The sequence below is a fragment of the Equus quagga genome, chromosome 12, assembly GCF_021613505.1.
Source record: "Equus quagga isolate Etosha38 chromosome 12, UCLA_HA_Equagga_1.0, whole genome shotgun sequence".
Classification (NCBI taxonomy): domain Eukaryota; kingdom Metazoa; phylum Chordata; class Mammalia; order Perissodactyla; family Equidae; genus Equus; species Equus quagga.
This window is the reverse complement of record NC_060278.1, coordinates 41172576-41196615: the sequence shown is the minus strand read 5'-3', so window position 1 is coordinate 41196615 and position 24040 is coordinate 41172576. Positions and strand designations below refer to the sequence as shown.

Below are 24040 nucleotides of genomic sequence, written 5' to 3'. Positions count from 1 at the left end.
GGCCTCCAGGGAGACACCTTAAGTCAAGAGGCCCTCGCCAGCTTATTTGTGCGCCCACTTGTATCCATCTAATGAAGGTCTAACTGTGTAAGCGTAGGCTAGTCTAGGATCCTGGAATAAGAAAGAGCCAGACTTGATTTCTACAGGAATTCCTGCTTGATTACTTGATTCCATTAGCAGCTCCAGCCAGGTCAGCTGGCAAAGGCAGCCACAGGTACCTAACTGAGATGAGGCTGGATAGCATCAGCTTAATATCGAGGGATAAGACAGGAAGGGTCAGCTCTGGGGGGCTGCAGGAGCTTCTGTGAAGGGTCTGCTCTTTGAGGAAGGGTAGCCAGGCTGCTAAAGACTTCACACTGGCATATACCCCAAAGAATATGTGGAAATGATTGCTCTGCCATATCGGGCCCCTAGTAAATGTTTCTTTTTTAACTGCTTCTCCAGGAGTAGGCACACTGTCTCCTATGCTGGTCAGTGTGCAGACGTGGCATGGGTTCTCCTCTGTGTCAGAGACTGCGTGGGTAATGAGTGAACGGCCAAGATGACTTCTTGAGGTCCTTGTAGCCTAAGGGTTCAATGTTCATGGTTTCCACTGTCACTACATAATATTATTTGATTAGGTTGGGGAGGGGTAGAAGAGAGGAGTCATAAATAGTCCCGAAGCATAAAACCTTGGCTATGCTATCACTTTAAAAAATGTTTTATTGTGCAAAGATTTTAAACATACGCAAAGGTAGAGCATAGTACAGCAATTCCCACGTGCCCACCATCCAGCAGCAACAGTCATCAACTCCTCTGCTCTTTATCTACTCTCCCTCCTCTGAGTATTTTGAAGCCAATCCGAGATATTATTTTATTTATAGCCTATGTATTTATGCTTCAGAATATAGCTCTAAAAGATAAGAGCTCTTTTTGAAAACGTTGCCACAATACCATGATTACACCTAAAAAACTAATAATGCCTTAATTATCATCACATATGCAGTAAGTGTTCAAATTTCCCCAACTGTCTCACAAATTCTTTTTTAACAGTTGGCTCATATGAAGCAAGATCCAAATAGGGTCCACACATTGCATTTGGTTGATATATTTCTAAATTCTCTCTTTTTTAGGAAACACTTTTATTAAAGTATAATATAGAGAGAGGAGTGCACAAATCCTTAAGTGTACAACTCAGTGAATTTTTTTCCTGTGAAACCACCACCCATGCCATGAAATAGAACATTACCAGGACCCCACTAGGATCTTAGTGTAGCTTTAATTTGCATTTCTCTGATGACTAATGATGTTGAGCCCTTTTTAAATATTTTTGGGGGCCATTTGGATATTCTCTTTTATGAAGTGCCTTTTAAAGTCTTTTGCTCTTCCCACCTTTTGAAATTGTATTTCCTTTGTCTTATTGATTTGTGGAATTCTTTATATATTCTGGATATGAGTCCTTTGTTGGATGTATGTTCTGCAAATTTCTTCTCCCAATGGGTGCTTTGCTTTCACTCTCTTAATGGTGTCTTGATGAGCAGAAGTTCTTAATGAAATCCAATACATCATTATTCCCTTTATGCTTTTCATGTCCTACTTTAGAAGTCATTTCCTGTCCTCAAGGGCATGAAGATATTCTCCTAAGTTATGCTCTGGAAGTTTCACTGTTTTGCCTTTCCAATTTATGTCTACACTTCTTCCCGAATTTAGTGTTGTGACTGGTGTGAGATAGGGGTCAAGGTTCATTTGTTTTTCCATGTGGATATCCAGATGACCAAGTGCCATTTTGAAACGACTGTCTTTCCCACTCTGTCCTGTGTTGATACCATTATCATAAATTAGAGCCTTGTACATATGTAGGTCTTTTTCTAAACTCTCTTTCTTCTATCAGTCTATTTGTATATCTTTTTACTTTAATTGACAAAGTTTGTGCTACTGCCATGCTGACTTAATTGCTGTAATTTTATAATAAGTTTTGCCATCTGGTAGTGTACATCTTTCAGCTCTGTTTTTTCCTTCAAGATTCTCTTGGCCATTCTTGGCCCTTTGCATTCTGTAGAAAAAATAGAATCATCTTGTCAGTTTCCACAAAACGTTGCTCAGATTTTGACTGGAACTGAATAAAATTTATAGATCGATTTGGGGAGAACAAGTATCTTTATATAATATTCAATCTTTGTGTCTGGGAATATGGAATATTTCTCCATTTATATAGGTCTTTTAAAACTTTTCTTAGTATTGTATCTTGATCTTCTGGCTAGGTCTTACATGTCTTTTATTAGATTTATTCCTATATATTGGATGTTTTTTGATGCTAATGTAAATGGTATCGTGTTTAAAATTTCATTTTCCTCTTCCTGTCCTAATGTTAAGACTACTGACAGATACTTCATTATCAAAGATAGATTTAAAAAGTCCATATCAGAATTATTCTTTAGTCTTGAATTTAGCATGTTTTTACAGATTTTACTTGTTTTCCACTTACAAATAATTTCGCAATACATCTGGTCTTTCATTCTTTTACAGGATCATATTTAAACCCTCCCTTTGGAAGAATCGGGAAGAGGGTGGCTCCAGAAGTCTGTTTAGGTGAGAAACGAAGGATTCTCCTGGGAAGAACACATCCTAAGGGAGTGGGAGCCAGGCCGGACCCACTTGACCTTGTAACGGTCTCCCACCTTGACGGAGGGAGACCGTGTAGTGTCTTACTCATTTGTCTTCTAGCCTGGGTGCCCAGGGACTCATGTCTCAGTCCTTTGGAGGATGGTGTGAGAAGAGAGGACTGCAAGTAAAAAAATGTAAAGAACTCTTTTACTGGTAATTTCAGAAAACACGGGACATAAGCTGTACTGCTTTGTGATCCCTTTGATATCATATTACAAAAGGACGGCATTGTCTCTCATCTTATGTCAGAACTCCTGTAGCTTTGGCACTCTGTGGCAGGACCTACCAGAGGCTTCCCCAGTGCCAGTAGGAGCAGTGGTAGTAGGAATAATAGCTTACATGTTTAGTGCTTGCTGTGTGCTAGGGACTAGTCTAAGCCTTTTATAAGTGTTAAGTCATTTAATCATCACAACCACCCCTGAGGTGGGTTAGATAATATTACTCTTATTTTACAAGGGCAGAAACTGAGGAACAGAGAGGCAAGATAACTTGCCCCTGGTCACCCAGCTCACAAATGGCAAAGCTGGGATTCAAGTCCAAGCTGGTAGGCACCAGAGCCCATGCTCTTAACATTATATAGCCTCTCAGGTGGCAGCAGCAGCAGATGGGGGCCAGAGGAGGAGAAAGGAATAAACTGGGGTCCCTGCAGGCTGTCTGGCCAGAGAGCCGACTGTGCTTGCTTTCCAGCACCTGTGAGCCATCCCTTGAGGCCTCTGAGAAGTCTCTTGGGATGGGAGTAGGGGCTGCTTCAGTGGGGTCTCGGGGCTAAATTAGCAATTAAGGTCAAGAGAAGTGAAACCTAGGTGAGGGCATCATAATTTGATCTTTAGATCAGATTTTACAGACTTAAGAAACATTACATTGGTTTGTTTTTCAACTTTTATCACCTTAAAATTTCCTTGGAGTAAGTGGAATCATGACTTCTGGTCTGTTCTTTCTCTAAGGTGACAGGCGCATCTATATTTAGACCAATAGTCATGCTTCTGTGGTGATGGATCAGTGTGTGCCTCCAAAAATGGCTGCGCATTGAAATAATAACACGTGGATCTTTAGGAACAGAGAAACCATCAACATGGTAGATTTGATGCACACACATTAGAGGGACTTCCATACAAATTTACTTATTAAGCAGATAAACTAACATCTGTGCTAGGACCATACATAGCCACTTGGGCAAGTGTCCATGGGCTCATGTAAGCAAGCCGACTTGGATTCTGCCATGTCACAAACAGAAGGAATTTAGGGCTTCACAGGCCTAAAGCATGAAAACCATTCATTTTGATGACAAAAACCACAACCTGGGATTTTCTTTAACCCTGTCCTTTCTCTCACCTCCCACATTTCGGCTGTCACTAAGCTCCACTGATCTATACTTTTTCAGGTCTGTCTCCTCTCTTCCCTCTCCATTACCACTACTGGTTGGGATCCTTGACATTTTTGCACCTGGACTGGACAATAAGCTCCTGAATACTTTGTTCTTTTCTCTAATTAGTTGCCTTCACTGCCCCTAAAGTTATCTTTATAAGGCATAACACCATCAAGTCACTTTCCTACTTAAAAATATCTCCAGGTCTCCTACTGCTTAGAAGATTTAACCAGTGGCCAGAGACTGGTGTACCAGGCTCCTTGAGAACTGGCTCATGCCTCTGTTTCAGGCCCCAGCTCCTTCATTCCTTCACCTGTGGACCAACGGTTCCAGACCTGCTGGGACTTTTGGAAGCCATGCTCTCCCTTCAGACTTGGTGCCTTTGTGGTGATGTTTCTCAGCAGGGGGCCTTCCCTGCCACCCCTCTTCTCACCTTTGCCCTCTTGGCCAACTCTTAAGTTTCCTTAGAGATGGCCCTCATACTCCTCTGGGGTAGAAGGCTGGTACACTTCTATAGCATTTCTCTCCCCCTACTGCACTGTCTGAATGTGTCTTTCCCGGTAGTCTGTGGAGTCCTTGAAGGAGGATTTCACTCCTCATTGTGTTCCCGCTGTGCACCAGAGGCACTTCACAGCTATTTGCTGGATGGATTCTTTATTCATCCAACCATCCATTCATTCTCTCAACTAGTATTTATCCAGCACTTGTTGTATGCGGGGCACTGTTGTAGCTGCTGGAAATAGGCCGTGAACAAGACACAAAATCTTTATTTCCATGGGGCTTATATTCTAGTGAGGGGAGACAGGCAATAAGGAAAGAGATAAACAGGAAGTAAATCAGGTGGTGCGAAGCGCCAGGCCGAGAATTAAAGTAGGGTCATGTGACATGGAGCGCGTGGGTGAATAGTTTATATCGGATGGGCAGAGAGGGCCTCTCCGAGGGACACCCTGGAGGCTGAGAGCTGAATGAGCAACCCTTGTGAAGGTCAGGGGAAAGAGCATTCCAGGCAGAGGGCACAGATGATACCAAGGCCTTAGGGTAAGAATGAGCTGGCTTGGAATAAATACTGGTACCTAAAGCCAGGGCAGTAACGGCACCATGAAGAAAATGCCATAAGAGACAGAGCTGAAGAGATAGAGCATAGCTGGTTTAGGAGTCGAAGGTAATTCATCCTTTAAAGCATACTAGATACTTACTGGCAGCTGCTAATAGCAAAATTAAAAGGGCTTGTTGTTCACAACTGATGCGCGAAAGCACTTAAGAGTGAAGGTGCCGAATGCCCCTCCCCACTTCACCTGCGGGCAGGCTCTCTGTCAGGAAGGCCTGTGTGGAGAAGCTGCCCGGTTACAATTCACTCGGCTTTCTGTTCTTCTTTGGGCCTTCAGTTTGCCCAAGCCACGCAGTTAATATAACCACCAGAAGGTGAACACTTTCATTTGCTCCGAAATGTGGCTGTTTTTAACCTGTACAGTAGGGAAAGGCCCTTAATTGACCCATCCCTCATTATTTTCCAGCTTAATATTTTTCATTCCCTTCCTGTGCTCCCTTAAAAAAAAGGTACCGTGTCTGAAATCCTGTGTGCTTTTGTGCAGGGCGAGCCGTGTGCTCATGTCCACACGTGGGTCACGGCCGAGGGTTGTGTAACAAGAGCCGCGCCGAGGATAGTTGGCTCATGCAGAAGGCCACGATGTGGCAGCTACAGAGCTCATCGCAGGTAGGCTGAGCACGAACTCGAAAAGCAAGAGTCGTGGCTCAGGGCTGCCTGTTGGTCAGCTTTGTTTTCTGACTCACTGTTCCCTTGAAACCCTGGATTTGGGTTCGAAAGACCCAAGAGAGTTCTGTTTCATAGAAGAGTGCTCCCTGCCACAGTCATGATATACTGGAGATATACAATTTTTATTTTCCCCAGTGGGTGGGTAGCTATCACAGAGGAGATCTGATCTGGCCTGATAACAGTGTTCACATTCTTGTGGTTATGTTAACCAAGTGGCTTGGCCACACCAAGGCCATGTCTAGACAGCGTAATAGACGCTGCTATGGCACAATGGTCTATTTTTTGTGGGTTTCCCCCCTTTTAATTCTGTTCCTGGTTATTCTTGTGGGAATTGGCCATCTAGAAAACTGATTTAACCTTACAGTGTAATGATTTAGGATTGAAAGGAATTTGGACCTGTAAACTTTTCAGACAAGGTAACTGAGGCCCAGGATGGTTAGGTGTCTTGCCCAGGCACAGAGTGGGTTGGCGTCAGAGCTAGGTCTGAGAGTCTTGGTTTCCTGACTTCCACGGTAGTTCTATTCCCAGTCACACTGCCTTCAGTCATTAAAGGAAGCTAGCAAAGTGGCAACCTAATGACTGTTTTGGGTTTTTTTATGCTAATAGTCCGTATTTAAAAATTGGGAAATTGTCCATAGGAATCTGGATTTCTGGTTTCTCCAAAAAGACTTTGGCCCAGACTTCTGCAAGACTAACTTTTGGCATTAATGGTGGCTTCCACCTTTGTACAGCTTCTGTGCTCTCCAGTTCATCACAGTCTCCACTGCTCCATGTTGCCTCCCAAATGTTGAGATTGACTGTCAGCTGCCATTTATGGTCAAACGTGTGCTGTTATATTTTTGATAGTAGAATTAAGAGGAAAGTGAGCTATTTCTCATACTCATGTCTCTATAAAAGGTGGGCTCTATTTCAAGAAGAATGGATATTTTAAAAAGCAAAGTATTTCAGGGCCAAAGGAATACAACTCAAGATAGTATTATGAAACAAATCTATTTGGTACTTCTAGGCACTGGAAGTTACAACTGTGGTGTTAGACTCTTAATACCATAATCAAAAGAACACTGGCTGCGTCTTTTTGCCATGAGATTGTGGTATATGTTTGATAAATTTTGAAAGGAGATTTTCATAGCATGAAGTGGAGAAAAGTGGAATAAAGAGAGAAAATGGACCCTTCTCTCCCCTTGCCCCATGGGAGACCTGTTAAACATGAGGTCGGTTTGTTTAGACACTGAGTCAAGTTGTCCAGAAGATGGTGCGTTAAGAACTCTTCATGTTGACTTTCAGCAGGATTCTCTCGAACCATTCTGCTGTGATCTGATCATATGGCAGCAGAGCAAGTGGGGAAGTCGGAACTGAGAGTTCCTCTGCCCTTTGCTGAAATAGCAGTGAAATTGCTTAAAGGAAATGCACTATATTGTTCTGAGAAATAAATTGTAAATAGGCAACGCCCAAAATGTACCACACTTGCGGTTCCTCGAATAACAGCTGCCGTGCTTTACCTCCCCCATATTGGGAATAGTACCATTTACACACTCATTTCTACCTGTCAAATTTTTTCTGGTCTCTGCTTCTAGCTATCCTTCAGCTCTACCAACTAGTATTTCTTTTGTGAAGCCAGGAGGCTCCATAAAGGTTAAAAACAATTGAGGCATCTTGTGTTGAAGATAATTGAAGTGTCATGAACCTTCTGGGGAGCAGAAGAACTAGTTCTCTCTTGTTTCTATTGGTTCAGTCTGTTTGCTTTTCTGGTACCCGTGGCTGAAGCTTGGGCCGGGAGGCCTGCGGAGGAGTGTTTCCGCTGGAGTTTCGACAAGCACAGCCATTCGTCACTGCCTCGGAAGCTGCTTGGCCACACAGGTAAGGAGGGCTCCCTCATGGGAGGGATAATTATGGTCAGTGACCTCTGAGCTTTTAGCTTGGCCTTACTCTGCACCCAAACCCCTGTCTGATTCAGGAAGTCTTCTATTTTTGTGTGCGCACATCAATGATTTCCTTACTTGCTTTATAGAAGGGAAACAGCCTCAGGGACTGGTGAGGTGACAAGATTCTGAATCAAGCCTTTTGCCTGGCCAAGCGCATGGCTTGGAGGTGGAGCCTCCGTGGAAGAGGGATTAAGTAGAGGGAGGAGTCGCTGTCATTAGGATACCAAACGAATGGCCAAACCAAACAGAACCGCCCACCTCCCTCTGACTCGCTCACCCAAAGCATGATTAAGCTGGAGGGGGCCGTGGCGGGCAGGTGTTCGATTCAGTGAGGTGGGGCCGGAATCCTTTCTGTTCCCACCCCCCAAGACCCCATCAGCTGCTCCTTTTCCCCGAAGACCTAGAAATCTGGGAATCTCAAGATGCACCTTGACCAGTGAAGTCTGTCTTGTACTTGCGAAACCCTTGTCTTTTGTATGGCCTAATGAAGTAGAACTTGTGGTGGGTGGCGAGACTTTGCAGGGGTTTGGGGGGCCTCTTTGACTTTCCAGGGATCTAGTGGGTCCAGGATTGTCCAGGAGTCACTGAACAGTGACGGGAGGCCAGGCCTGTCATTGACCTGGCCTCCTTGAGGTGGACAAACTCAGAGCAGGTTGGGGTGGTGCTCGATGGCCCTCCCCCTGGCTCAGTCTGACCCTCCTCAGGGAGGGCGTTCCCTTTGAAACGATGCGGGGTAGAGTGTGGTTAGCGTTATGAGAGATTCTTTCTGTTCCATACCTCTTATATCACGTATAATAGGATAATGGGGAGAAAAATCTCCATTGCCATTCCAGTGTTGGCCACATCAAAGCAACAGTTATTATACCAGTCATGGTCAGCTTAATGCAAATCCCTATATAAACATCGTTTTATCCCTTTTTATTTTTAAATGAAGCATTTGACTTGTATATTATGTTTGAAACATGAAACATAATGCATGGTCATATTGGAATATGAATACTACCTATGTTTCATAATAACTGGCATTTTTACTATGTGTATGGCACCACAGGTGTATCATTTTAAATTGTGTATACAGCATTTAAGACGTATAGTGACTTAAATAATTACTGTTGCTTCATGTGGCCTATATAGGATGTACCAGTTTAGCAGTGAGATCATTCAAATCACATACAAAGCTTGCCTTAATCTGCCTGTCAGAATTTATAGAAATCACAAATCCTGAGTAGTATTTATTTACTTTATTTATTTTTAAAGATTTTTAATTTTTCCTTTTTCTCCCCAAAGCCCTCCAGTACATAGTTGTGCATTTTTTAGTTGTGGGTCCTTCTAGTTGTGGCATGTGGGATGCCGTCTCAGCATGGCCTAATGAGTGGTGCCATGTCCGTGCCCCGGATCTGAACCAGTGAAACCCTGGGCCGCCAAAGCGGAGCGTGGGAACTTAACCACTCAGCCACGGAGCTGGCCCCCTTAAGTAGTATTTAAATATCAATAACGTTGCCCGTGAAATGTTGAACTCTTTTCTTACCTCCTCCCCTCTCCTCACACCACTCCTGACCCCCTTCCACAGGCCTGGCTTCGATACACGTAGGAAAGTTCCATCCATGAAAAGCACCAATTTGTAGTGGGCCTGAACCCTTCCTTGGACCCAGGGCCAGAAATGGATGTGGTCCAGGGAACAGCCTCGACAAGTGCCAACTGGGACATGTGGCAAAGATTCTCCTTTCTTTTTGACAGTCTTCAGCTGTGCCCTCCCAGGGAAGAGGCTTGCTCATTCTGGAGCCACGGTCATTGTCCTCTCCTTGCACAAGGCTGTGTTGTAACTGCTTCAACATCCCCCTTCCACAGGGACGCATGTTGGTGATCCAAGAAGATACAGGATGAGGCTTGCCATGGGCGGCACCTGGAGTCCTCCACGGGATATCGGCTCCACTAGAGCCAGGTGTGTGGTGCCAGCAAGGCCGCCTGCGCTTGGTCCCTGGAGGAGGAGCAGTGTAATTACCCCTGGGCGGCAGCCTGAAGGCTGTGGTGGCAGACAGCCCACTCCCTACTCTCAAGCATGGAGGGTGAATGTTCTCTGGGTCCGCAGCTCTAGACGATAGCCAGGTCTGGCCTGGTGAAGGACGTGTGTGTGAGGGGTCCAGCTGGAAGTGAGGAAGAGACTATGATGTTAAAGGTTAAGTAGGAAGAGCTACTCATACAGTATTGGATTTTCTCTTCTAAAGCAAGGATCGCCCTAACTGAGCCCTTTTCTGGTGTGTGTCCTCCTCTTGCCTTCGCCCCTCCTCTGGTCTCCCCAGTGAGGAGGAGAGGCAGCCCTGGCTGCCCAAAGTAGCCTCACGGCTGGGAGGACGGACTCCGCCCAGCCGTTTTTATGGTTCCTGTGCGAAATTTAACTGCGCTTTACAAGAGCTTCTCCAGAGGTCAGAGGGTACCCAACTGAAAGGGAATCTATATTCTGGGAATTTAATATTTTTCCCTGCAGCTCCCCTTATCCCTCCCCCGCCAACCCTAAAGAGAAGAGATATTGGGCCAAAGGGCCAAACAGTCCTATTTAGTGATCTCGCCGTCTCATTTCCAACCAGGCACTTTTCCCTTCTTGTAACTTTCCAGTTTTATAGAGAACAGTAAAGCCTGTGCCTGCGTGGATTGTGGAAAGCTCTGGGCTGCTCTGAAAGAAATGGACATGCCTCAGCACTTGACTGTCCTGATGCGTAACCTGTACTGTGGACAAGAAGCCGCGGTCAGGACAGAGTATGGAGAGACGGGATGGTTTCCTTTAGGCAAAGATGTCAGACAAGGGTGCATTTAATCTCCTCATCTGTTTCATCTGTACGCAGAACATATCATACGAAAGGCTGGGCTAGACTCAGATGAAGGAAGAATGAAAACTGGTGGAAGAAATATCAACAATCTAAGATATGCAGATGATTCTGTTTTACTGGCAGAAACAGCAATGACTTGAAACGACTTCTGATAAAAGTGAAAGAAGAAAGCGCAGGAGCAGGACTGCATTTGAACATCAGGAAGACAAAGATCATGACTACAGAAGAACTGTACGACTTTAACGTAGACAGTGAAGATATTGAAATTGTTCAAGATTCTGTTTACCTTGGTTCTGTTATCAATTTAGCTGAGACTGCAGTGAAGAAATCAAGAGAAGACTGACTCGGAAGGGCAGCAATGAAAGAATTAGGAAAGATCATCAAGTGTAAGGAAGCGTCCTTAGAGACCAAGGCCAAGGGTATCCACACCCTCGTGTTCCCAGTTACTAAGTAGGGTGCCAAAGCTGGACAGTGAAGAAGGCTGACAGGAAAAATACTGATTGATTTGAAGTGTGGTCTTGGAGGAGAGCCCTATGGATACCCTGGCCTGCCAGAAAGAAGAAGTGGGTCCCAGAGCAAGTTAAGCCTGATCTATGGCTGGAGGCAAAAATGATAAAACTGAGGCTGTCCTACTTTGGGCTCATCATGAGAAGGCAGGATTTTTTGGAAAAGACAATAATGCTGGGAAAAGTAGAAGGCAGCAGGAAAAGAGGAAGAGCAAATATGAGATGGATTGACTCCATAAAGGAAGCCATAGTCATGGGCCCGCAGGAGCTGAACAGGGCTATGAGCACAGGACACTGTGGACATCACTTATTCCTGGGGTCGCCAGGAGTCCCAACCGACTGGACAGCACGTAACAACTTTCCAGTCGTAATTTGAGGAATACTATTGCTAACTCTGACACCTGGTGGTCATTTCAAAAACTGCACTCTGGGAGGCTTGAACATCCACTTTTTATCATTTAATTGCTTTAGTTTTTCCAGTTTCAGTGTAAATAAAATGTACTTTATAAATTAGTCATGATTGTTAATTGAATTATTTTTAAGTAAAACTCTTGCAGATGCATTCCACAGAATACATTGGGGTAGAACATTTCTGTAAAGACAGACCAGAGACTGGATGTTGTGGTCCTTAGAGGACCCTTCAGTTTTGTATGAGATCTGTCTTAAACAGAGAGGATGTATGACTTTAATGCTTGTAGCTGATGCGCCCCACCTGGGCAGGAGGCCCAGAAGTGCAGGATGTTCTCCAGGCTCCTACCCGCCCTCTCCTCCCCCGGCTTGGTGTCCAGGGCCCTCTGGCTCTTTCGTGTGTTTTGAGGGAGTTGAGTACAGCTGCTCCTACTCTGATCTTGTTTTCTGACAGCGGTGGAGGAGCCCGGCTGCTCAGAAGCAGCTGGTCCTGAGGGGTCATCTAGCCAGAATGTGAAGCCAGGAGAAGTTCCCAGCTCCCCTGAGTGAAGGAAGCAGTATTCCCTCCATCAGATGTGGGCTGCCCGCCTCCCACGGTCATGCTCAGTGGAGGGCTCAGGTGGAGAGCCAAACCCGTGTTCAGGTTTCTGATGCCTGGCAGGTGTGAGGCCGCCAGGAGCTGAGTTCCACAAGGCAGGGTGAGGCCACTCAGGGTGAGGCGGATGCTCCCCGTGTTCTAAGATCAGAGAGCAGGGCTGGGGGCCAATGCGGCCTGCGGCTGGCTGGCAGGAGAGCTAGGTCTGATGAAAGCAACCACCTTTGACTACCTTCTCTATGCCTCTTACTGTCTGTTTCCAACATTTCCTTCCTCCGTTGAACAGACCTCCCACTGCTTTCCCACGACTCGCCTTAATGACAACATACTTTTATGAATTGGTTGAGCGTAACCACTTTTCAAGTATGTGCTCAGGGACGGCAAACACTCCTCTTGCTTGACTGTGCCCATTCACCAGCTCGCCACCGGTACCCAGAAACACTGGGCTGCTGGGTGGCCTCAGAGGAAGAGGCCAGGCATCCAGGGGCAGAGCCTCAGGGGAGTCTCCCAGCGCGGGGGGTGGTCTCCAGGGAGGAGAGGTCCTGCCTGCACTTGTAATGCCGTCCCTCAAGGGTGGGTCCAGAACACAGGACAGCAGCTCTTCCACAGCGGCTCTTCAGGGAAAGAAAATCTTAGCACCACCCTCAACTATTGGTCCTGGACCCAGGGGACGTTTCAGCTCCAGCGATCATCTCTTTTCCTGAGCGCGCTTGAGGGTGAAGACGGCACGAGTGCTATGGCAGGGTCAGCTCCAGTGTCCACCATCTTTTTGACTCCAAACAGCCAGGCACCTGGCCTGCTGGTGCACCGCCTCTCCGTCTTCTGATTGTCCCTTCCAGAACAGTCAGGGTACCTCCCTTTGCCTCTCTCTCTTCCTCCCTCCTAGTGCTCAGATCCAAGATCTCCAGCAGACATCCTGTAACCTTGAGGATGGACGCCACATCCTTGGGGAGACAGAAGAAGGCTGAGACCCTGATGACATCATGGAGCTGCCCAAACAGTGCTTGACTGCTTCCTTCTCGTCTTCAACAAAGTGAGAGAATAAACGCACCTATGTAAACCATACACAGCCAAACCTAACTGTGACAGATACTGTGACTCATCGAGACCCAGCTGTTTCCCTCTTCTGCTGTATGTGGTATAGGGGCCAACAGCTCTTAATAGAGAGCAGAAATGGGGTGGGATGGAGCTGGAGTTTCATAAACCCACGTTAGTTTCTCTTAGTTTCTCTTTAAAGATGGGGGTGGGGTGCGGGGGGCAATAAGGATGCAGAGGGGAGAGACAGTCTGCTCTGACTGCCTTTGTAAGATGCGCATTTCGAGCTCCTGAAACATCCTGGTCCTGGGCTCAGAAAAAGCAGGGGTGAGGCCCTTGGTTCCGATTCTCTGCACCCGACAGGGTGGGGGCGGGGGGAGGGTTGTTAGAGTCTTATGATCCATGTCTTTCTTGATCTGGGAGTCATTTTGATTTCAAATAGCTTTGTCAAGGTGTAATTGACATATGTTAAACTGCACATGTGTAAAGTAGATAATTTGATAAGTTTTGCCCTCTGTTTACATCTGTGAAACTGTCACCACAATCTGTAGAGTGAAAATATCCTTTACCCCCCAAATTTCCTCAGGCCCCTTTGTAATCCATCACCCCTCCCCTGGCAACCACTGAACTGCTTTCTGTCACTATGGATTAGTTTGCATTTTCTGGAGTTTTGTATAAATGGAATCATATGGTGTACTATTTTTTTGACTGTCTTTTCTTGGCATGATTTTTTAAAAGATGCGTCCATCTCCTTGCATGTATCAGTACCTTCCTTTTTATTGCTGAATAATATTCCATTGTATGGATGTACCACAGTTTGTGTGTCCATTCACCTGTTGATGGATGTTTCTATCATTTCTGGGTTTTGGCTGTTCAAGCTGCTATGAATGTTTGTATGCCAGCCTCCGTGTTACTCTTGGCTCTGTATGGACGAGCAGAATGGCTGGATCGTATGGTAGGAGTAATTAAACTTTTTTTCCCTAATCTGATTTTCTTATTACACTGACACACTTATCCTTGATCCATTGTATATTTTAAACAAAAGATATTTAATATAGACATATCTGATTCAGTACACATTTGAGAGAGAAGATTTTTTCATAGCCTTATGACTTTTACTCCCCTTTCTTCCCAGTGGAGATAGTCATATAGTCATACCAATATTCTGTGGAAAAACATCCGCATGCAAGGTACACCTCATTTCCTTTCCTGCCTCTGACTTGAGATCACAGCTGAAAGGAATTTAATGAATTTATGGACATATATGTTTGTTTCTGAATATATACTTCTTCCTTACATGTTATGTGCCTTCCAAAATGATCATATATGCCATTTCTTCTCTCAGTTATCATAGTAAGTTTTTAATTTTTAAAACATATTTATCAAGATTTTAATGAACATACCACAGAATTCACCCATTTAAGGTATCCAATTCAGTGGTTTTCAGTCTATTCACAGAGTTATGTAACCATCGCTACAATCTAAGTTTAGAACATTCAACCCAGAAGAAACCTTGTATCCACTAACAGTCAGTCCTCATTTCTTTCTCCTGATCTCCCCCAGTGGCTCTTGGCCACGAGTAATGTCTCTCTCTATCTGCCCATCCTGGACGTTCCATGGAAGTGGAATCGTACAATATGTGGTCCTTTGTGTTTGGCTTCTTTCACTTAGCATGATGTTTTCAAGGTTCATCCATATTGGATCATGTGTGAGTACTTCATTCCTTTAAAAAAAAATAGACTTTATTTTTTAGAGCAGTTCTAGATCCACAGCAAACTTGAGTGGAAAGTACAGCAAGTTTCCGTACACTCCCTGCCTACACACATGCACAACCTCCCCTGTTATCAACCTCCCACACCAGAGTGGCATATTTGTTCCTATCTATGAACCTGCGTTGGTACGTCATTATCACCCATACACAGTTTATATTAGACTTCACTCTTGGTGTTGTACATTCTGTGGGTTTTGACAGATGTGTAATGACATGTATCCACCATGATATCATTCAGAATAGTTTTACTGCCCTAAACATCGTCTGTGCTATGCTTAACTTTTCAAAAAGCTGCCAAACTGTTTCACAAAGTGGTTGCACCATTTTACATTCCCACCAACAATGTATGAGAGTTCCAGTTCCTCCACATCCTTGTTAACACTTGGGATGGTCAATCTTTTAATTTTTTTGCCATTCTGTTTGGTGTGGAGTGGGATCTCATTTTGGTTTTATTTGAATTTCCCTAAGGAGTCTTTTTGTTTCCCTATTTGCCATTTGTATATTTTCTTTGGTGAAGGATCTGTTCAAATCCTTTACCCATTTAAAAAATGTAATGTTTATTTTCTTGTTATTAATTTCTAAGAGTTCTACATATAATATGAACGCAGGTCCCTTATCAGATGTGTGCATTGCAAAGATTTTCTCTTGACTTGTAGGTTGTCTTCATTCTCTTAGGAGCTCAAGTTTTAAATTTTGATGAAGTCCACTTTATCAATTTTTCTTTCTTATGGATCATACTTTTGGTGTCATATCTAAGTAATCTTAGCCTGCCCCAATGTCACAAACTTTTTTTCCATTTTTTCCTCTAGAAGTTCTGTAGTTTTAGGTTGTACACGTAGGTTTATGCTCCATTTTGAGCTAGTTTTTACATATGGTGTGAGGTATGGATCGAAATTCATTTTTTTGCATATGGATAGCCAATTATTCCAGCACTATCCTTTCTCCATTGGATTGCCTTGGCACCTTTGTCAAAAACTAATTGTCCATGTATGAATGGATCTATATCTGGGTTCACTATTCTGTTCCATTCATCTATTTGCCTTATTTACACACTTTTTGATTCCTGTAGCCTTTAAATAAATCTTGAAGTCAGGTAGTATGAGTTCTCCAACTTTGTTCTTTTTCAAAGTTGTTTTGGCTATTTTAAGTTCTTCACATTTTCATACAAATTTAAAAATCCCACTGGGATTTTCATTGTGATTATATTGAATCTATAGAACTATTTGGGGAGAATTGATGTCTTAGCAGTATTGAGTTTTTCCTTACCTGAGAACAATGTATATTTCTTCATTTTTTTAGTTTTTAAACATTTCTTTTATCAATATTTTGTAACTTTCAGTGTACCTGTTTTGCATATCTTTTGTCAGATTTATCCCTACCATTTCATATTTTTTGATGCTATTGTAAATGGTATTGTTTTTTAAGATTTCAATTTCTGATTTTGTGTTACTGGTATAGAGAAACACAATTGACTTGTTATATTGATCTTGTATTCTGCAGACTTAGTAAACTCACTTATTAGTTCTATAGCTTCTTTGTAGATTCTGTCACATTTTCTACTTAGATGATCATATAGTTAATTAATAAAGACAATGTCATGCTTTCCTTTCCAAGCTTAATGCTTTTCATTTTTTTCTTGCTTGATTACACTGGCTGGAACCTCCAGTACAATGTTGAACAAAGGTAATGAGAACGGACATCATTGTGTGATCCTGGTCATAGGGTCTTTTACCATTAAGTGTGATGTTAGCTATAGGTTTTTCATAGATGCTCTTTATCAGGTTGAGGAAGTTCCCTGCTAGTCCTAGTTTGTTGAGTTTTTATCTTTAAAAGGTGTTGGATATTATCAAATGCTTTTTCTGCATTTATTGAGATGATCATATGATGTTTATTAGTTTGTAAACGTAGTGACTTACATTGATTTTTGAATGTTAAGCTAATGCTGCATTCCTGGGATAAACCATATTGGTCATAATATACTTTTAATAATCGTTGAATTCAATTTACTCATATTTGGTGTAGAATTTTTCTATCTATGTTTATGATGGATATTGGTCTGTAGTTTCTTTTCTTATAATGTTCTTTGCTTTGGTATGAGAGAAGTGCTAGCTCATAGAAAGAGTTGGGAAGTATTCGCTCCTCTTGAATTTTCTGAAAGACTTTGTGTAGAATTGGTGTTTTTTTTTCCCTTAAATATTTGGTCAAATTAAAGCTATCTGGGCTGGGAGTTTTCTTTGTGGGAAGGATTTAACCACAGATTTAGTGGCTTTATTTATTTCTTCTTGAGTGAACTTTAGAAGTTTGTGTCTTTCAAAGAGTTGTCCATTTTATCTAAGTTGTCAAATTTATAGGCATAAAGTTGTTCATAATATTCTCCTATTATCCTATCAATATCTGTAGAGTCTGTAGTGATGTCACATTTCTCATTCCTGATATTGGTAATTTGTATCTTTTCTCTCTTATTCCAATTAGTCTGGCTAGAGGTTTATTAATTTTATTGATATTTTCAAAGAATCACCTTTTGGCTTCATTGATTTTTGTATATTGTTTTCCTTTTTTCTATTTCATTGATTTCCTCTTTGATCTTTCTTATTTTCTGGGTCCCCCTTACTTTGGTTTCATTTGCTCTTCTTTTTCTAGTTCATAAGGTGGAAGCTGAGGTCATTGAGTTGAGACCTTTCTGTTTATTCTAATACAGGCAATTAGTGCTATAAATTTCCCTGTAAGTACTGCTTTAGCAGAATCTCGCAGACTCTGTGTTGTGTTTCATTTTTATTTAGTTAAAAGTACTTTCTATTTCCCCTTTTGTTTTTTCTTTGACTCATAGGTTATTTAGAAATGTGTTGCTTAATTTCCAAATATTTGGAGATTTTCCCAGACATTTTTCTGTTATTGATTTCTAATTTAATTCCATGTAACCATAGAACATACTTTGTATGAGTTAACTGTTTTTTTTTTTTTTTTTACTGAGGAAGATTTGCACTGAGCTAACGTGTGACAATCTTCCTCTATTTTTTTTACTTTGTGGGCTGCCAGCACAGCAGGGCCACTAACAGAGCAGTGTAGGTCCATGTCCAGGAACCAAACCCAGGCTGCTGAAGTGGAGCACACTGAACTTAACCACTAGGCCACTGGGGCTGGCCCTGAGTTAAATTTTTAAAAATTTTTTGAGATATGTTTTATCGCCCAGAATATGGTCTATCTTGGTGAATGTTCCGTGTGCACTTGAAAAGAATATGTATTTTCTTTTTGTTGGATACAGTGGTTATTGATATGATTAGATTTGAATTTATCATTTATATTTGTTTTCTGTTTGTCTGATCTGTTCTTTGTTTGCTGTTTCCTCTTTTGCTGCCTTTCTTTGGGTTGAATATTTTTTATGCTTCCATTTCATCTCCTACGTTGGATTGTTAGCCACTTCTTTTCACTTGCTATTTTAGTGGTTACTTTAAGTATCATCTTTAACTCATCACAGTCTACCTTCAAAAGTTATATTTTACCACTTCACGTATAGCATAAGAGCTTTGTGGAGTATACCTTCTTATCTTTCCTCCTGGTTTTTATACTATTTCTGTCATATGTTTTACTTACGTATTTGTTATAAATCCCATTGTGTATTATTATTTCTGTAAACAGTAAGTTTTCTTTTTATTTTAAACTTTCTAGTTTGAAATAATTATAGATTCATTGGAAGTTGCATAGAAATGTATAGGAAGGTCCTGTGTACCCTTCACCCCACCTCCTTCCTTGTTGACATCTTCCATAAGTATAATAGCATATCAAAACAGGAAACTGGCATTGGTACAATCCATAGAGTTTATTCAGATTTCATCAGTTATACATGTACTTGTTTGTGTGTATATGTATGCATATGTGTATCTATGCAATTTTATTATATGTGTGGCTTTGTGTAATTGCCACCACAATCAAGATACGGAACCTTTCATCTCCACAAGGCTCCCTTGTGCCTTTATAGCAAATCTACCCCTTTTTTCCCAATCTGTAACTCCAGCAACCACTCATCTGTTCTCCCTTTTCATGATATAGTTATTTCAAGAATGTTATATAAATGGAATCATTTACATTTTGTCATATAGTATATAGCCTTTTGAGATTGGCTTTCCCTTGAGGCCAATCCAAGGTCTCCTTATAGCAATAGTTTGCTCCTTTTTTATTGCTGTGTAGTATTCCATGGTATGGATGTACCACAGTTTGTTTAATCATTTACACATTGAAGGACATTTGTGTTGTGTCTAGTTTTGGGCTATTACAAATAAAGTTGCCATGAACATTCATGAATAGTGTTTGAGTGCCTGTAGGTTTTCATTTACCTGGCATAAATGCCCAAGAATGCTATTGCTGGGTTGCATGGTAAGTGCATTTTTAGTTTTAGAAGAAAATGCCTAACTATTTTCCAGAGTGACTGTACTATTTTAACTTCCTACCAGCAATATATGAATGATTCACTTTTTCCACATTCTTGCCAGCATTTGGCATTATTACTATTTTTCATTTTAGCTGCTCAGATAGGTGTGTATTCGTATCTCATTGTGGTTTTAACATGCATTTCCCTAGTTGCTGATGCTTATCTTTTCATTTGCTTATCTGCCACCTATATATCCTCTTCAATGAAACATCCTTAGCCCACTTTCTGATTGTTTTGTTGCTTTTTTGGTCTTGAGTCCTGAGAGTTCTTTATATATTCTAGATACCAAGTCTTTTGTTGGATGTGTGGTTTGCAAATATTTTCTCCCAGTCTGTAATTTGTCTTTTCATTTTCTTGACAGGGTCTTTCACGGAGTAAAAGCCTTTCATTTTTAAGAGGTTCAATTTATCAAGTTTTCCTTGTATGGATCATACTTTTGACATCAAGTCTAAGCACTCTTTACCTAGTCTTAGGTCTTGAAGATTTTCTACTATGTTTTTTGCAAAATTTTTATAGTTTTACATTTTACGTTTAAATCAATGATCCATTTTTAAAAATTTGAGGGGGCGGGCCCCGTTCACATGAAGTGGTTAAGTTCACATGCTCTGCTTTGGTGGCCCAGGGTTTCACTGGTTCGGATCCAGGGCATGGACATGGCACCGCTCGTCAGGCCACGTTGAGGAGGCGTCCCACATTCCACAGCTGGAAGGACCCATAACTAAGATATACAACTATATGCTGGGAGGATTTGGGGAGATAAAGCAAAAAACAAAAAAAGATTGGCAACAGTCATTAGCTCAGGTGCCAATCTTTAAAAAAAAATAAAAAAAAATAAAAATTTGATTATTGAGGTCATATTGGTTTATAACATTGTGTAATTTCAGGTGTACATTATCGTATATCAGTTTCTTTATAGAGGGCATTGTGCTCACCCCCAGTAGTCCAGTTTTTATCTGTCACCGTACACACGTGCCTCTTTACCCCTTTTGCCCTTCCCCTGCCCCCTTCCACTCTGGTAACCACTAATCTGTTCTCCCAAATGATCCGGTTTTAGTTAATTTTTGTAAAAGGTGTGAAGCTTAGGTTGAGGTTCATTTGGTTCTGGCCTATGGATGTCCATTTGGTTTTCTCTTCCTCACCAGTTTTGAGCACTATGCATATGATGTGCCTTGGTGTGGCTTTCTTCATGTTTATGTGCTGGGATTCATGGAGCTTCTTGTATCTGTGACTTCATAGTTTTCATCAAATTTGGAAAAATTTCAGCCATTATTTCTTCAAATATTTTTTTATGTCCCCAGGTCCCCTACCCTTCAGGGACTCCAATTACATGTATATTAGGCTGCTTGATGTTGCCCCACAGCTCACTGCTGATTTCATTATTTATTTATTTATTTTTCTTTCTGTTTTTTCTCCCCAAATCCCCCCGGTACATAGTTGTGTATTTTAGTTGTGGGTCCTTCTAGTTGTGGCACGTGGGACGCTGCCTCAGCGTGGCCTGATGAGTGGTGCCACGTCCGCACCCAGGATTGGAACCAGCGAAACCCTGGGCCACCGAAGCAGAGCATGTGACCTTAACCACTCAGCCACGGGGCCGGCCTGATTTCATTTCTTTAAATTCTTTTTTCTCTCTCTCTGTTTCATTTTGAATAGTTTTTATCGCTGTCTTTGAATCCACTAATCTTTTCTTCTGCAACATCTACTTTGCCATTCATTCCATGCAATCTAAATTTTTTTTTAATCTCAGATAATGTAGTTTTCATCTCCAGAAGTTTTTTTTCCTTTTCTCAGGAATTGTTTAAATGTTGCTTGGTATTTTATTTTGTTTTACTTTTTTTTTTTCAGCTTTATTAAGGTATTGACAAATAAAATTGTAAGATATTTAAAGTGTACATTGTGATGATGTGATATACATTGTGAACAGATTCCTTCCATCTAGTTAATGAGCACATCCTTCACCTCACAAATTTATCTTTTTTGTGTGTGCGAGAACATTTAAGTCCTACTCTCTTAGCACATTTCAGTTGTACAATACAGTGTTATCAATTGTAGTCATGATGTTATACATTAGATCCCCAGACCTTGTTCGTCTGATAGTTGAACGTTTGTACCATTTTACCAACTTCTCTCTGTTTCTCCTACTACCCAGTCCCTGGCAACCACTTTTCTACTCTCAGTTTCCGTGAGCTTGATTTTTAAAATTTTTAAATTTTATTGAGGTCATATTGGTTTACAACATTATGTAAATTTCAAGTGTGCATCATTATATTTTCAGTTTCTGTATAGACTGCATTGTGTTCACCACCAAAAGTCTAGTTGCCATCTGCCACCGTACAAATGTGCCCCATTACCCCTTTTGCCTTCCCCCTCCCCCTTTCCCCTCTAGTAACCACCAATCTGTTCTTCTTACCTATGTGTTTGTTTATCTGCCACATATGAGTGAGAGCAGACAGTAATTGTCTTCCTCTGTCTGTCTTATTTCGCTTAGCATAATACTCTCAAGTTCCATCCATGGTCTTGCAGATAGCAAGATTTCATCTTTTTTATGGCTGAGTAGTATTCCATTGTCTATATATACCACATCTTCTTTATTCATTCATCTGTTGATGGGCACTTAGGTTGCTTCCAAGTCTTGGCTATTGTGAATAATGGTGCAATGGATATAGGGGTGCATACATCTTTTTGAATTAGTGTTTTCATATTCTTTGGATAGATACCCAGAAATGGAATAGCTGGGTCATATGGTATTTCTATTTTTAATCTTTTGAGAAATCTCCATACTGTTTTCCACAGTGACTGCACCAGTTTGCATTCCCACCAGTAGTGTACGAGGATCCCTTTTTCTCCATATTCTTGCCAACATTTGTTATTTCTTATCTTTTCAATAATAGCCATTCTGACAGGTCTGAGGTGATATCTCATTGTAATTTTGGTTTGCATTTCCCTAATAATTAGTAATATCAAACATCTTTTCACGTGCCTGTTTGCCATGTGTACATTTTCTTTGGAAAAATGTCTGCTCATATCCTCTGCCCATTTATTGATTGGGTTGTTCATTTTTTTGTTGTTAAGTTGTATAAGTTATTTATATATTTTGGATATTAATTCCTTATCAGATATATGATTTGCAAATATTTTCTCCCATTTGGTGAGTTGTCTTTTTGTTTTGTTGATGGTTTCCTTTGCTGTGCAGGAACTTTTTTTACTTTGATGTAGTCCCATTTATTTTTGCTTTTGTTGCTTTTGCTTTTGGTGTGAAATCCAAAAAATCATTGCCAAGAACCATTGTCAAAGAGCTTACTACCTATGTTTTTTTCTAGGAGTTTCATGGTTTCAGGTCTTAAATTTAAGGCTTCAATCCATTTTAAGTTGCTTTTTGTGTACGGTGTAAGGTAGGGGTCCAGTTTCATTTTTTTGTGTATGACTATCCAATTTTCCCAGCACCATTTATTAAAAAGACTATTTTTCCTCCATTGTATATTCTTGCTCCTTTGTCATAAATTAGTTAGCCATGTATACATATGTTTATTTCTGGGCTCTCTGTTTTGTTCCATTGTTCTATGTATGTCTAGAAGTTTGATAAGAATTTTTTAAAAATATCTTTCATGTGTCTATTTAAATTTTGAACATATGTAACACAACTATCATGACTATTTTCATGTCCTTGTCTGTTTGTTCTAACATCTGGGACGGTTCTGGGTCAGTTTTTCTTGACCAATCATTCTCATCAAGAGTAAGGTTCTCCTGTTTCTTTGTATGTCTGATAATATTTGATTAGATGCTAGACATTGTTAATTTCACCATATTGAATGCTGGATATTTTTGTATTCCTATTAATATTAAAAAAATTATTTTAAAGAATTGCCAGAACTTTTATTTTGGTTAGTTTTATTAAAAAATAAATGTCATAATGTTTTTTTTTCCTTTAGGGAGAAAAAAAGGAACAAGTTTCATAAAATCAAATAAGCAATGGTAAGATGTCTTAACTTGAAAAAGATTGGGAATCACTGGTTTACAAGCTATAATTGTATGAAAGAACAACTGTAACAGCCACCATTGGCCATTTCATGCCAACGGCAGCAAAGAAGATCAACTAGGGCAAAACACATGACTGTGTAGAAGCCCTAAGTGCTCCAACAGACTGATTCACTGAGATATCAGTATAGATATAGCTTTAATATATATGTTATTAATATATTTTTTTAAAGATTTTATTTTTTCCTTTTTCTCCCCAAAGCCCCCCGGTACATAGTTGTATATTCTTCATTGTGGGTCCTTCTAGTTGTGGCATGTGGGACGCTGCCTCAGCGTGGGTTGATGAGCAGTGCCATGTCCGCGCCCAGGATTCGAACCAATGAAACACTGGGCCACCTGCAGTGGAGCGCGCAAACTCAACCACTCAGCCACGGGGCCAGCCCCAATATGTTATTAATATTTTTGAACTTTGTTCTAGGATGCAGTTAAGTTCATTGAGAACAGTTCTCTGTTACAACCCTGCCCTTTGTTCCTGAGCTCCTTATGTAGCCCCTCTCAGCTCCTCCATATTGGGCCACACTGGTGTTGTCTTCCAAGATGCTGGCTTTTCTTGGTCATTCAGAGTCCCTCGCTCCTTGTAAGAATACTCTCAGGTTTTAACAGGAGGATCTTTCTCTTTATTCCCTGAGTTTTTTCCCTCTTAAAATCCTACAACTGGGGTCAGCCCGGTGGTGCAGCGGTTAAGTTTGCACGTTCCGCTTCTCTGTGGCCCAGGGTTCGCCGGTTCAGATCCCGGG

General features: G+C 41.4%; 1 protein-coding gene across 12 annotated transcripts in view; it reads left to right on the top strand.

Annotated features, from left to right (window-relative positions):
- The window catches only part of LOC124248923 (uncharacterized), a 30656-nt gene extending 7411 nt beyond the window's left edge, over positions 1-23245 (top strand). For 3 of the 12 annotated variants that reach the window (XR_006891183.1, XR_006891179.1, XR_006891180.1), the window contains 3 exons: positions 2506-2568; positions 7516-7640; positions 9554-11549. Coding sequence is in view for 4 of the 12 variants with exons in the window: in XM_046679579.1 (XP_046535535.1) it covers positions 2506-2568; positions 7516-7640; positions 9554-9647; positions 10319-10517 (481 nt within the window). In the remaining 8 variants the exon portion in view is untranslated. Of the gene's footprint in view, positions 1-2505; positions 2569-5601; positions 5724-7515; positions 7641-9275; positions 11550-12925; positions 13172-23197 lie in introns of those variants that run through there. The other 9 variants (XM_046679581.1, XM_046679578.1, XR_006891185.1 and 6 more) reach the window with 8 other exon arrangements.
- The last annotated feature ends 795 nt before the right edge of the window (positions 23246-24040 follow it).